This window comes from Zophobas morio, unplaced genomic scaffold (assembly GCF_036711695.1).
Source record: "Zophobas morio isolate AGI-343-1 ecotype UQ-CSIRO unplaced genomic scaffold, CSIRO_AGI_Zmor_V1 ptg000011l, whole genome shotgun sequence".
Lineage (NCBI taxonomy): Eukaryota > Metazoa > Arthropoda > Insecta > Coleoptera > Tenebrionidae > Zophobas > Zophobas morio.
Genome location: NW_026972116.1, coordinates 2,578,452 through 2,594,400, shown reverse-complemented (window position 1 = coordinate 2,594,400; position 15,949 = coordinate 2,578,452). Strand labels below are relative to the sequence as shown.

Genomic DNA, 15,949 nt, shown 5'->3' with positions numbered 1-15,949 from the left:
TGTATTAATAATCGGTAAGTAAAAAAAAGATTTTATGAAAGGTAGAGCTGAGTTTTATGAAGCGATTTTATGAAAGGCAATAAAAAATATTCAATTAATGCAAATCTAATAAAGTTAATAAAATGATAACAAATAAATGTAAAATTTGAAGAATAAAGAACTTAAAAATTCTAAGTCTATCCTTAAAAAAATATTTTATTGCAACACGATCGAGCACTTCTTGGCCAAATTCATGTATTCCTTTGAGAAACGCATTATTTATTGTATGTAGATTACATGTCACAAACACACATCAAGTAGCCCTAAGCCCCTTGATTGCCATGCCACATATCGTAGAAAGACTTATTTCTTGACAATATTCTCGGAACTGTAGATTCTGATTAATTTGTGCAGTTTCGCAATTTTATGCGTATTTTATTGAAGTGAATGCGTATCGTATGAAAGTTTAGACAAAATTTGCAAAAATATGAAGCGAGTACGAACCCTATATATACGTCATTTTTTAAAAGTTGATGTAACTTTAAATCGTGCATTTAAAATGATTCTGCTGAACAAAGTTTCACTAAACCTACATTTATGTGATTAACTAAACATTTCCAACGACCAAGAAAAAATAAAAACGATCGAGAAGTTAAAGTTTTTTGTAGTTGTTACCACAATTATTTTTTAAACTTTCTTGTATTTCGATGTGTATGAGTTTTATCAACAAGATTTTTCGTATTAGGAATTGAATATAAAAATCTTCAAACTTTTAGAAGTATCAAAAAACTTTTTTTTTGATTTTCTAAAAAGTATTTCTGGGTGTACTGGAAATGTTTAAATGCATTTTTAAAACATGTAATCAAAAATATGCCTTTCTAATAATAATAATAAAAATTAAATATGCCAAATAAAAAAATTATTGGGCAATAATTTATTAAATTTATTCCACAAGAAGCTTCTACATTACATGAAAGCACTATAAAATACCGCCACCAATTTGACCACGAGACTATCATGATTTAAAGCATCGACGTAGGCTATATGAAGTTGCTTTTGTAAATTGGTTCTTACTTACATATTCGCGTAAAATGATTGTGTTTTAAATTCTTATGAGTCTTAATTTCACCAACACAGGTTGAAAAATTACCTAACCCCTTCCAAAATAATGCTGCTTTCTGGATACAGTCAGATTTTAGAGTTACATTGAGACATGCGGAAATTCCCACAGTCACCCTACGTCTATTTTTATTATAAATAATAATGTATATACCTGAAAGTTCGCCGAACTAGCAGCGATGTTGGGTGGTGTAGTGCTATTACTGCTCGTCTTGGAAGAAACCGGTGAGCAAACCGTACCTCCTCTATAACCTGGAGCCTTCGACACATCTGCCATCTGTGGGGGATCTTGATCGATGAACTTGGGTGGCATGACAGTTTGAGAATTCGAACCTCCGGTAACCGCCGCGAAATTGACAGGTTTCTGAGATTCATTATCTCGCCTCCACATCGATTGATCCGTCGAATAAAACAGTGAGTATTCTTGATGCGTTTGCATATTATTCTGACTCATCTCCTCTTGCATTGGCGCAGTTGATTGGATGACATTAGGAGTCGTACTCCTCGCTATAGTTCCTGATGACTCTGAAACCGGAACTGAAACGTTAGCCTGACTGCCCGAATTGCCGAAGACTGGCCCTTTGCCTGGACTTTGGTAGTGTTGCATGTTGGGTGGCGCAGAAGCCGTCGGTGTGGGCCGACTGTGCTTTGGCGACGAGTGTGTGTTGGAGGCGGAGTGAGGAACCGACTGAGGTGAAATGGGACCGGTGGTGTTGGATGGCAGTCCCAAATTTCGGGACTTATTGGCGCCTGATGCGTGACTGACCGTCACGGAAAGTTGGTTCGCTGTCGTTTCCGACAACTTTGCGGCGAATGTTTGTGTTGCTGTCGTGGTGATAAGTTTGGTGGCTCGGCTTGAGGCTGAGACCGACGATGTGTGGGGTACTGATGCACGGATCGCTGCAGCTTGAGCTGCGGCATTTTTCTCGGCTTGGGCCACTAACCTGGGGGCGGTTACGCGGGATGTTATGACAGGGACGGCTCCGCGAAGTTTAACGGTGGTGGTCGATGATCTCGATGATGAAGTTACCGACGGTGCAACTGTTTGAATGGTTTTTGATTGAGTTGTCGTTGTTAGGGCAGATGGTTGCGTTACTGTTAACACCTTTCCCGTGATTTTCTTCGTCTAAAATAATATGAATTTTAAGTGATTGTTACACAATATTTTGTGAGAATTAGAATGTACGTGAAAGTACTAATTTGTAAAAATACAACTTTCATTCATTTTGACATTAATCCTAAAAAAATTAACAATACCCATTCAATGCAACGATTATTCGTAAAGTTTAAAATCGACAGACTGGAAAATTTTGTTTGATGGAAAAAGCTACGTTTTCGCAGCTACGTAATACTTTTAGACTTCAACAAGTTTTTTAAGACTGTACGGGTTTTTGTCCAGGTTTTTGTATTTTTTGAAACAGCACATTTAACATAACTATTTTTTTGGAGCATTTATGTACGTAAAATTTATGAAGTCTAAGCTTGACAAACCACAATTATTTATTATTATAATTGAACTTCGATAACTCGAACGAATGTGCCATGGAAAAAAGTTCGATTTATCAAGATTGAGTAAATAAAATAATCACAATAAATTGACGTTATCAAACTATAAGTTCAAAAATCAAATGAATTATACAAAAATCTTATTTAAATAAACATAAACTATTATACTGTAGTTCATGTGATCTAAATGAGTGTCAATTGTGTGTCCAGAGCACCTAAGAATGTCATATGTTTCGGTGACTACTTTATACTATTGTAAATCTTATTTAGACTGGTTTCAATAGCATTAAACGATCGGATCTGTATTATAATAATAGGATGTTGAGTTCGAGGTACGAACCAACGTTAGATAAACTGGTGTGAATGTAATCATAGAAAGAATATTATTATTATATAAAAAAAAAATATGACTTCGCCGCATATACGTGTTTAATTTATATAAATTGACGACGCAGAGTTAATACGCCATCCGTGCGTCCCTGGGTCGGTGTACTCTTTTTTTTCAAAATATTCACACATTACACGCGTTTACTTACGCCTATTTGAGTCTTATCCCATAATGTGGTGGCGCTTGCTGCCGTCTTGTTAGTCTTCGGAAGCATTTGCAGAATATCTACATCGGGATCTTTGATCAACGTGGCTATCAACGAATGCGCTTGTTTGGTGACGTCAGGTGCACCCCTAATAAAAACAATCGTCAAAATAAAACTATCAACCCCTTCAAACTCAATCAACTTACTTGATCGTGATGATTCTCTCACCCTGACCTTTACTCTGTTTTTCGACTTCTATATGAGCTCCGGTAGCGCCCCTGATTGCGTTTATGTTACTCCCACCCCTACCAATCACCCTTGAAATGGCGTTTAACGGCACAGAAACCTTCTTAACTCCCGACTCGGACATAGAAACTGCTTGTACGTTTGACTTCCTCACAACTTCTTTCCACCCTTCCTCCCTTTTGGAGGACTGTTTCGGGCTAGTCGACGAACAACTTTTCGATTGAGTGTCGTTTTCGTATCCGTGACTTTTTTTAGATTTATTCGATACGTAGTTTTCATTACCAGTAGCTTCAAAATCGTCTCGTTCTGCTGGACTTTTGGTTGCTTCGAAAACGAGTCCTTTTCTAAATTGTGATGTTGACTTATTTTTGCCATCACTACTTTTATCGTTTCGTTTATCGGACGATTCATTCATGTTTTGCGACTTACTCGAACCGGCTTTCGAAGTAGGACTACTATTTTTCGAATTCGAATTTCCTTTCTTTTTCTTTTTATCTTTTCTTTTGTCGTTCGGTTTGATGTCGTTACTTGAGCAACTGCCCTGACTGTTCGCGTCGATGCCGCTGTCTCCTTCTTCTTTGTCGCCTGAGTCTCCATTGCGAATGGCTGGGTCCATGTTATCTTGGACATTGTCTAGAATATGGGGATGATTTTTTGGTACGGTGATGATTAAATAAGTTTACAATAGAGTTAGTTTTTTTGGTTTAAAACACTTCAACATTTCTAAACTTAAGCCGGACTTGTTATTTCAATAAAAAAAGCAGAATGTAATCAATATTAAATTTGAGAACGCAAATGCTATGAAATAAACAAACTGTAATCTAAATTATTGTATGTAAATCTGAAAAATACAGAAAACCAACTTTTATTTGCATATTTTTTTAGGGACAAGGTCTTCATAAATACAGAGTCTAATTACTGTAAAATATATATAAAAGTTCTGAGTCAGTAACTCATAAACGTTCACTCCAAAACCCCGCTATATAAAAATGAAATCTTCGGGGTAACTTCCCTTTCGACTTCGGACGAAGCAGCACACAAAAGACTAGCTAATTTATAAAGAAATGAACAATGTACCTAATACAACACAGAAAATCTTTTTACAGTGTTTAAAGCGCACTATTTTTAAATTTAAAAGCACCGTTTTTTATATCTCTATTCGCTATTCAATACCCAAATACCATGTTTTGGCTGTATGTACGAACAAAAAAATATTTTCATTTATAGGAAGAACTGCAATTTATTGTAAAAATTAAAATATAATGATAAAAAAAACTACAAGTGTGTGTGATTACAGATTAGTGATGACTAATTACCAGTGCGCGGAATTCTATCTCAGCGCTGCAATCCTGCAGTGGAAGTAAGGTGTGTTTTACGGCGAGTAGCGGGGACGCTTTGATCTGGTTCACAAGGTTGTAGCCTGCGTCGCTAGGAATGTTTACAGCTAGTAAAAAAACTACTTCCATATTACTATATTACTTTAAATAATAATACTCGATGCCCTTTTTAATTATTCAACCACAGGGCCACAGATTTGTGATCATGAAATGTTATATTATGTTGATATAGTTCAAAAGAAAAATATATTTGCAATCAAACTATCGACGCGGCAGCACTGGTTTTAGCGTATGAGATATTATTCCGCGCCTTGCTAATTACCACCTCAAACAGAACTTTTTTAATCAACCTATTCTACACTTACGTTTACCCCTGTGGGACTTCCCATACAAACTTTCATCTCTTATTTCACGCCATTAGGGGTGGAATTCCCCAAACACTTTTTTAGCGAGTACTTACATTACAGAAGAAACGTACTGTCAAAATCTCATGTTTCTAGTTTCAGTAGTTTATGTTCTGCGTTGATGGATCAGTCAGTCAGACAGTCAGTCAGTCGGGGCAAACATTTTCATACGTATTACATAAAGCTTTAGGATTGATTAATAATTTTTAAATTCCCAATGTCTCGGTTAAAGAAAGAACATTAATAATTAAACTTACTAAAATCCATTGAACTCATTTTTTTTTTAGAAAAGCTTAATACAAAATTGAAAAATACGGTTAACAAAAATATGCAACCTGATTTTTCCTTTATTTTGCTTTTTGTACAACAAAATACTTTTGAAGTCTGTCAAGCATGTATGTTACTGTAGATGTAGCAGTTTAGGAAGTATGAATAATTATCGGTAAATACCCAGATCTATCAAGTATTGTGTAAACTGGGACAGTAGAAGACAACAGTTTATGGTATGGGCACGACATTGTTATGAAAACACTTTCGAAACGATATGCATCTTAAATACAGGGTTATTCAGGAGAAGCTCCACGCCTAAAAAAATTCAAGATGAAGAAATACAATTTCAAAACCATCTTTGATATTTCATACTATTTTTTTTTAAGTAAAACATAAGTTATTTGTTTTTGTGTAACATTGATTATTATTTGTTTTTGCGTAACAATATTGACATAGTGCCAGATATTAGACAATTAGCGAATTTACCTTCCGTACAACGTATGTTACGTTAACGTATACAATCCCCAATAGGCACACTGAATTTTCTGTTTCTATAGACATAATAGTTTTTTCTACGTTTTGCGTGCTGTACGTTCTACGGAACGTGGTTCCGTTAATTGTCTAAATGTTGTCTAATATCATGTTAAAACTGACATTTCCACAGGACAGAGTGTATTCGAGCGACGAAAAGACTGATATGATTGATTTTGATATATGGTGAGTGTTTACAGTTGTGGGGAGAATATTATCCGTACAGGAGATGGCCTGGCGAGCTCTTGTTTTTTTATTTTAACCTAACAATTGACGTTTGTATCCAAGTTATCAAAACCAAACAACTAATAATAATGTTTTACTAAAAAAATAGTGGTAGTAAATATCGAAGACTGCTATGTAATTATATTATTGGTTACGTTTAGATTATTTTTTTTGGAGGGAGGGCTTTTCGTGAATAACCCTGTATGCTTACTAAATTTGAAAATTCTTGACTTTATAGACTCGATTGTATTAAAGTCATAATTGTCTCTGTGAATTTTGATACACTGACACCTGCGATCTCAAATTTATTTAAACATTACGTTAGCTTTTAAACTAACAAAAAATATTACTACTTCTTTTCTGCATTCATATTTTTGTAGTACATACACAATAGTACAGTAAACTTAAAAGTTACATAGTTTTTGCTAGTTAAAAAAAATATATATATATAAATACAGTATATTCCGCAACGAAAATTATTCTTAATTTGTTATTATAGCATTGTGTATTTGTAATTTATATAATTTAAAGTGACTGTAATTGTAGAACTACATACCTAGTACCAAAATTCTTAGTATTTGACGTCACGCACAGGATAACAACACACTCCGAAACTAAATTATTTTTTGTAGTTATAATTATGAATACTGGATATATGTAGAATAAGAAATTGTCTATTGCAAAATTAATTTACCAACCTACTGCAGATGGTTCTACATCTGGATGTAATGACCTCCAATTGATATAACTTAAAAAAGTTTCAGCTTTGAATGAGCTACCTCATTAACAAAAAAAGATTATAGACTTAGCACTTACCTTATAGAGAAGGCTTAGAGTTCTCGTCTTCTTATCTACACTCGATTAGCTTGATATGTCGACTCTAGCGCCCTCTACAGACGAAAAAATCGGTGGTGCCTGTCACTGAAGTATGTACAGTGTAAAAAATAAACATAAATACAAGAAAAGATCTACAAAAAATAGTTAGCACTCAATGAATGTGGGTAAGTTTGGATTGAATTATTTGTATTTTTACATATTGAAAAATCATGAATTGCCCGAGCCAGAATCATGTAGAACGAAAATCCTACATATATACGATGACGGATTCTGAAGACTGTGACGACTATAGTTTATCCTGCACGTGACGTCAACAAATTTATATGCGTAAAGCACGGTTTAAAAAACAACGACTATATACACTAAATTTTAACACACACATAACTACACAGACACAAGCCACGCTTACTCACCTTCTTCCTCTCCCTTTTCATCTTCCACAATTTTCTTATCTTTCTCGTCATAGTTCTCGTTCTTCTTGTTCTCTTCGAGTAACTTTCTCCTCTCTTCCTTCTTCTCTAATTTCTTCTTCTTTTTTCGCTCTCGCCGGCGAGCAGCGGCTAGCCTTTTCGTCTCTTCTCGATTCTTCTCCATATCTAACTCTTCCAAAAGAATCGTAGCATTCTTATTCGCTTTGGCAGCCTGAGTTTCTTTTGCAGCTCGGATAATCTTTACGCACTCCTGACACTTCTCTAGCAACTCCTTATCATTGACAGTCGATATATACCGTATCATTTCCTGGTCACTGGGAAACTGAGTCACGTGATGAACCATCCACTTTACTACTTTAACGTGGCCCTTTCTGAACGCAGCCATCAAGCAAGACACTTTTCTGTTATCTTGCGAATCGATATCCGCGTTGACGTTATAAAGTAATTCGACCACGGCTAGATGACCGCCGTTTGCTGCCAACCACAGTGGCGAGTTTCCCTTTTTATTCTTCACTTCGATCTGGGCACCTCTGCATAGTAGGAGTTCGACGAAACGCACGTGGCCTTTGTCGGCGGCGATGGTGAGAGCGGTGTCACGTGACGATGGGACGGGCGTTGCGTTCACGTCGGCTCCTTTATCCAGAAGAACCCTACCAACTTCTACATAACCCCCGCTTGCGGCTTCCATGAGCGGTGTGAGCCCAGTCTTTGATAAATATGCAGAAGTGTTAGTACTTCATTTTAAACGTAATTAACGAAACAAGCTTAAGGCTGTTCTATCACTTTGAGTAAAGCTCACTTTTAAAGTAGGATCACAATAATTTATACTTTTCAATTTAGTAATAAGATCTTAAAATATAAAAGGTCTTTAAGATCTACACACGAAAAATTATGATTGATAACAATCTAGAGATATCTTGTTTATTTCGCAAGTTGTGGTTTTTCATTCATAACTTCGTACACAACCAGAAGTCCAAGACGAATTGGCAACAATTTTTTAACCTTTGAATTTTTTTACAATAATGATCATATTAACAAGTTAAAAGCATTACGACAAAAATGAAAATTTTATAAATAAAATACTAAATTATCCCTAAAGTCGTTTGTCAATATCCAAAAAGAAACTGACAAAATCTCTGACTAATTAACATCCAACAAGCCATTTGTTGAGTTTTTAAATGTTAAAGAATCTCCAATACTGTTGGATTTGTAATCAAGTAAAACTTTATGCACCTTCAATAAAGAGCTTATACCCTTAATGCAATATATGGCAAGTACTCTTGAACTGAAATAAGTAAGTCTCCTTACCTTGGCTCGGTGTTCAACATTCGCTTTACGATCCAATAACAAACTGACAACTTCGTGACGCCCTTGAAAACACGCTAACGTTAAAGCTGTATTGCGATTGGTTTCAATTTGAGCATTAATATCGCTTCCCATGTCAAGTAATAGTTTTACAGCGGCGGTATGACCGTTCATTGCAGCTAACATAAGAGGGGATATACCTAATTTACTTCCAGTACGGGAATTAATCTCAGCTCCATGACTTAACAATAATTTTATAATGTTGACATAGCCACCAGAAGCGGCTAAACTAAGAGGGGTATAATCTGACACGTTCCTATGTTCTTTGTTAGCATTTCTGTTCAACAGTAATTCAACAACCTTAAAAATAAAAAAATCAGTCAATTCCATAATTCCAAATAGTAATAGTAATAGTAATAGTAATAGTAATATAGACATAATTACCTCATATCGTCCACCAGAACACGCTAGACTAAGTGGCGTATCTTTTGTTCTTTCAGACTGCGCTTCAATGTCGGCGTTGTGGTTGAGAAGAACTTCCACAACTTTTTCATGACCGGCTGTTGCTGCTAGTATCAGAGGTGTAAAGCCTTTCTTATCTCGATGCTCTATGTCAGCACCACGATTTATGAGGAGATCCACCAGATCTTCGTGACCTCCAGCACAAGCCAAAGTCAACGCTGTATCGTGGTTGCTGTCGGTTTTAGAGTCTACGTCGAGACATGGTAATGGATTCTGACATTGTTGGTTCACTCCATTATATTGGGTAATAGCTAAAATGGATGGTTTCAAAAAATATTCATTATAAGACACATGAACAAGTCAGATCGACGTTTTTGATTTTTTGTAACAGTGGTAACAAGGGAAAAGCTATTTTAGACTACAAAGTAGGTAAAAATGGTATCTTATGCTGACAATGACACAGGCTCTAGAAAACTACTCGCAATTTATTATCAATTTAACATTTGTCGTTTGAATTTCCGTGTCCCGTTCTTGTGCATTAAAAAGCGGACCAGGAAATGTTTAGAAATCGATGGTGGGCAATTTCATCATTATTAATTAAATAAACACATTAATAAAATAAATTAATTTTAAATCAATATTTTCACATTATTACAAAGTACGAGTATTTTTTAACATATTTGGTGACAAGACACCAACAAGTAACTCGAAGGTTTTTTCTTGGTCGTTTGTTATCTATGAAAAACCAATGGTCATTTTCACAGTGACCCAAAAGATGGCACAGCCTATATTAAGTACCTTTTACATCAACATGTTTGCTATAATAATTTACAAAACTATAGTATACGACATAAACATTTAGGTCCTAAAATAACGGATATTGGAGAACTCCAGGCATTTTTTGATTAAATTTTGTAATTTTGGAAATCTTTTGGAGAACGGAAATGAGTTATATTTGTGTTTATGTCCCCTGTGATGTTTCGGAATTGGCTCTGTGAGGAATTGCGTAACGCGTACTGCACTAATAAAATCATTGATCCATTTATTGTTCATGATACTTTGGATGCAACAAACGAGGACTTTTTTAAACAAAGGTTCAATAATTCAAAAAATCGATGAAATTGTAAGTATTACCGTACGCATACTATAAACATCTATCTTATTTTTAATGAAAAAAATACAAATTGACGTGCAGTAATGTGTGAGATGCAAGTATTTTTTTATTTTCGCAATTGTAATTAGAATCTTTTCTTGCAATACAGCAAAAAATCTAGCTTAATAGTATTTGGTCTTATATCTTGAAAAATACTAATATCAAATTTTGATTTTAGTTCACAGAAAATATGTATGACATTTTTTGTTAATACAAAATAGATACGAAACTGATATAAGTAACATCTTTAATTCATGTAAAAACAACCAAAATTTACGTCAGATCACCAATTAATATTAAAAAAAAGTTATAGGATGAATAACGCAAACAATCAAATTTTATAGAAAATAGTTACATTTATTTGTGAAAATCTGACATGCTCATGCGACGTAAAATTTCCACTTTACTTTCTAGTGTTAAAACTCAAATTAGTAAAGCAACTATACTCGTCGTAACCCAAAAAAAAAAAAAAATACCTGCGTTATTGGGTCCAACTTGGTAGTTTTGATTTTGTTGGAAATTGTTGCCTTGAATGTTTTGGTTTTGGTGTCGCACGACTCGTCCCTTTTTAACTTTCATTCCTTCAACCGCTTTACCCGATTTTTTCGTCTCGCTGGTCGTCTGCGGCGTTTGAGTGGCGGCTTGTACCTGATGGCTGACTTGTTGTTGGTGTGTTTGGGCTAGTTGCTGGTGTTGAGTGCATGACGACTGACAATGATGGGCGGCTTGTATGGGGGCAGCACTTACTACGTGGCTGCAAGGTGTTTGTACTTGCGGTGCGCAAGCCACTTGTTGTGGTGTTATGTAGGGCTGTGCGGACGTACCGGGTATAGATCCTACGGTCGTTGGAACCACTGTTGCGGTTGTTATTGTTTCGCTTGTACTCGCACTCGGGCATGCTGTAAGTGGGTTAATTTTCAAAATCTCCACTCTATGAGTAAATCTGCATAAACTGCAGTTAGTGATCCCAGCAATTTTTAAAACTGTTTTTACTACATTTTGGCAGATTAATGCGCGTTTAAAGAAATAATAACATCGAACATACAAGTAACAGATGAACCACGTGACACCTTATGCATCAAGATAAACTCTGTTATTTATTTCCCTCTTTTTTCAGCCACTTGTTATTTTATCTAGGAAGATCTGGCTCAAAATATGGAAAAAGGCGTATGTCTTTATACATATAAAAAAAATCACACTTTTTTATGTTGATATAGTGAGGATTTGGCAATACGGGGCTAATCAAAAACAAAAAATGTAGTGTTTTTGTTTATGGTTTTTTTTTTCTGCCAGATTTGAGAAGTTTTAATCCGCCACATCATTTCCCACATTAGGTTAGTCTTGTTAATAAATTTATCTTCACCGGTAGAATGGTTTTCTTTACACAAACTTCAAATGTTTGAGCTGTAGAATTTAAGAAACATCTACCACTTTTGTTGTTACTACTTAAAGTATGTTAACAGAAAATAAATTATCTCCTGTAAAGACTGATGTTTTTGTTAAAGATTCACCGTAATTTTCCTCATAAACACAACCTAGAAAAGTTGCAAAAATATCTGATAAATATACAGCGCGGCTTTAAAATCATCCCCTCTATACGTTTAATATCGCTAGAGGTGCAGCATCGAAATTAAGCGGTTGTACGGTAACAAAAATCAACATCACAAACTGACCCACGTGAAGCACAATACGAAAATACTATCTGCAGTAAGACCGTACACTCTATGTGCTTTTTAAATTAGATAATATTATGTAACTCTATTCCAAAACTAAGAGGAATTTAATTTTTTTGGTGGAATTAAAAAACCTGTTAAATTACTTTCATCTGGAGAAAAACTCAAAAATAAACAAACATTTCGTTAGAAATATGTACTTTTCTGTAATGAGGATTCGTAGTACGCAACTTTTTTTTATAAATTTGACATTACAGGCTTACTTTAATAGTCATTTATGTATTAAGGACATACTTAGGGAGATTATTACAAGAGGGAATGTTTAAACCCCGACGAAGGAGCGCTTCTAATTTCTCGAGGGCCAGAACCGACAATTATGCTCGTGGTAATACGTTTTATTCTATGTATTTTAGTTTCTAAAATATTTTTAACGAAATATTGAGTATTTCCGGCAAGATTCTGTGAATTGTGCCTATGCGAACTTTAATACATAGCTGGCTATTATTTTGATGTTATGGATACCACGTTGTTTATTTGTTAAATAATTCGATATTCTATGAATTCGATTTTCAAAATGCAAAATGAAGAAGCGGAAAACGTTAATTCGAAAGAAATTTTAGAATGATTTGATGAAATATTATTTTCCCAACTTTAATAAAACTGTTGAATATCGAAGCTTGTTTGAATAATTAATTATGTAAATGAATAATCAATCGTTGCTCAGCAATTTTTGACTGATTTGTGCCATAAAGGTCAACGGCTCGCATTTTGGTGGTTATAAACAAGATCATGATTCTAAAATATGTAGAATAAATAATACAAACTAAAGAGTATAATGTAATGTTAGTGTCTGTGGAGCTAACTTTTTGAAATTGCAAATGCTCTAGATTAATCATTCATCTGTTACTGACATACGAAAATTCTTCTTATTCTTGATCTTTTAATTAATTTACTATGAAATGAACTTAAAAGTTTATGCAAATTTATGTTAGTTACAATGTTTCGCCGAGTGAATGAGCCAGGAAAAATCGTCCATTTGCTGGCAAATCCATTTGACTTGAAGTTAGTAACAAAAAAAAGCAATAATTAATCACCTAATTGTTGCTGCATTAAATTAATTCCAGCTTGAAATCCTGCTTGGTAGATAGCACCACTTTGTTCTTTGTTTGGCATACCTGCTGTGGTCAGATAGTGTTCGTATGGATAAAGCGTATGCACGGGTACTTGGGCGCCATTTGCAGGCACTGCAAAATATTCAACACGGGATAGATCTGTCTGGTTTTGCAGTTCCTGTTGACCAGCAAAAGACGCTAGCATGGTCTCGTCAATACCACTCGGATAGGGTTGTACCTGTTGGAGAATAAAATGACTTAAGACATGCTTTATTGAAAAAACAGGACGAAGTACCTGAAGGTTATGTTGATTAACACTTTGGTCATTGATATCAGATGTGTTAAAAGATTCAAGAGTTTGAACAACATCATCTACTGTAGAAAAATCCTTGTCGGTTATTTCTAATTTTGTGACTTTACCATCTTGTACATGGTCATAGAGATCTAATCGAGTTTTCTGCTGCTACAAAACATTGTGATATAGAAAAATTGAAAGTGTAATATTACTTATAATATTATAACTTGACGACGCTGTGCACAAATATGGTAAAACCATGACCTCAACAATTATTATTATTATTATTATTACGTAAATTAGATTGAACAGCTCACCTACAAGCATATTAGTAAATAAGCGACTACTACTTACAGGTGATCCCACAAAAGTGGCCCTAATTGATGTATTTTGAAACTGTTGAAAAATGGACGCCGTTAAAAGATTCTCATGGCTTTCTTCCTTCAACACCAAAGATTCCTGATCTAAAGAATCAAGATCTAAACCTTGTACGTTGATGGTTTCTGAGATGTTGAGCGTCTTTTCCGCTGACTGCTGAGGCTGTTGTTGTAATTGAATAGGACTGAACACCTGCGTCGATTGCTGACCATACAAATTTGACTGGTATTGTTGTTGTAGCTGTTGCTTACGAACATTTTTCCCTTCTTTCTTTGAGACAGGCTTCGCCTTGGGCCTATCACTTATAGCTGTATTCTGTAAACAAAACCGACTCATTTGAAATTACGAAATATACAATTTTTATATATAAAAAAAACTGGTCGAGTTGTTTCGACAGAACTTCCCCCACCCCTGAAGTACAATGAAACATATCCAGCATTTTTGAAAAAATATAAAATTTGATTTTGCAAATTTTATTTTTTTATGAGAACTGCTATAAGTTTAAATAAACATATGTAAATACGTAATGTTCAAATAAATGTAAAGAAGCGTGCTACGCGTATGTTTCAAATGAGTTTTTATTTTACAAAATTTAGTGATCACGTCATCAACATTTTTGCTAGGACACGTATATATCAACTTAGTATTGTATTCGCAAATTTTCCGTAACATGGAGTGAGCCGTTCTTGATTTGATAAAAAAAATATGAATGCAATTCGATAAAATTTTAAGATGACGTGAATTTTTCGGGAAGCCATAAATGAATACATTTTATTCACGATTTACCATGATAACGATAAAATGATTAGACAAAGTTTGGTTAGTGTTTTACCATCTACATGATATTCGTAATACACATAAAATCTGACAAAAATCAGTAGTTTGGAGATTATCTGTCTAACAAAAATTGACACAGACGGAGCCGGCGGGCGGGCGGATGGGCAGACAGACGAAAACGGGAGACTCATTTTTTTGTACTCTAGGGGTGATGACCCATTAAGAAAATATGTAAGCGGCCAGTCGCCCAACGAACTAGACTATAAACCTGGATTTATAGCTATTCCCCATACGCAGCAAGCAAATAAGTATTATTTGCAGTTTCTGCTCTGTCACTTGGTAACGTCGCTTGCTGTACATATCATAATCAGCTATATATTGCAATTTGATTCGATTTTCGTAGCATTTATTCGGATCTTTTCGGTACAATAGCCACCTGTATTGGTCGAACGTAAGCACCGCAAGAAACTTGCGTCGGTTACGGACCCGCTTCTGGATGCGGAGTTGTTATAAATGCATGTTAGCAAAACCTGATGTTGAACTTTCTTCCGTTGCGTCATCCGGGCCCATTTGCGTATGTGGAATAGCTATAAATCAGGCTTAATATATATTTCCTAAGCTTACGCTCAGGAAATAAAAAAATAATGAAGGCAAAACTTATGAGCTTTACGATTTTTAAGTTGGTCATTTGTGTGTAACAGAAATGTTGTTTAATATACTTTTTATTCGGTTGTTCTGACAGTTTTCTAGTAGGTTATATCTTAAAGCACCATGTTTGTGTCAAAAATGTCACACAAAAATTGGTCGAAGAGTGTTTCGGCAGAACTTTCCTTGCCCCTCAACCTTTGAAAAATTATAAAATCTGATGTTGCGAATTTTGTTTTGTGATAACGTCAATAAACTAAAAACTAGTGGAGTAAATTACACCCTCGCAGCTCCTATGTCGCAAATTCGAAGAAGGCGCGATCCGCACAAGTGTGGACAACATGAAATATATTTAAAGCAGATAACCAACGAGAAAAAATGTACTCTCAGTGCATCATTTATCAGCTATGATTACTTTCATTCATCGATGCAACAGCATATTTTCAGCTAATAACTAAGAAGTGTTTTTGTGGTATACCGTTTCATCGTTACTCGTATATCTTATCGAAACTGTCGCAAGGTTGATAGCAATATTTGCAATCACCGCCTATAATCACGGTGAGAAAGAACTGTTCATGTTCACACACTGTTACTTGTCGAAAGTGTAATCACAATCACCCGCCAAAATCATCGTGAAACGAAACAAACGGTCACAATGATCACTTTGATTGCAAAATACAATTTGTTTTTTTTTTTTTTGAAAATTTGGATACATCGGGGAAAATGTTAAG

General features: G+C 35.0%; 1 protein-coding gene across 12 annotated transcripts in view; it reads right to left on the bottom strand.

Moving 5' to 3' along the window:
• The window catches only part of LOC135126659 (ankyrin repeat domain-containing protein 17), an 80,014-nt gene that overhangs the window by 10,688 nt on the left and 53,377 nt on the right, over positions 1–15,949 (bottom strand). For 10 of the 12 annotated variants that reach the window (XM_064052704.1, XM_064052712.1, XM_064052715.1 and 7 more), the window contains 10 exons: positions 13,773–14,111; positions 13,419–13,586; positions 13,106–13,361; positions 10,815–11,237; positions 9,168–9,496; positions 8,727–9,083; positions 7,401–8,124; positions 3,344–4,016; positions 3,141–3,285; positions 1,253–2,224 (listed from right to left, as the gene is read on the bottom strand). In XM_064052704.1, the coding sequence (XP_063908774.1) occupies positions 1,253–2,224; positions 3,141–3,285; positions 3,344–4,016; positions 7,401–8,124; positions 8,727–9,083; positions 9,168–9,496; positions 10,815–11,237; positions 13,106–13,361; positions 13,419–13,586; positions 13,773–14,111 (4,386 nt within the window). The remainder of the gene's footprint in view (positions 1–1,252; positions 2,225–3,140; positions 3,286–3,343; positions 4,017–7,400; positions 8,125–8,726; positions 9,084–9,167; positions 9,497–10,814; positions 11,238–13,105; positions 13,362–13,418; positions 13,587–13,772; positions 14,112–15,949) is intronic. The other 2 variants (XM_064052706.1, XM_064052714.1) reach the window with 2 other exon arrangements.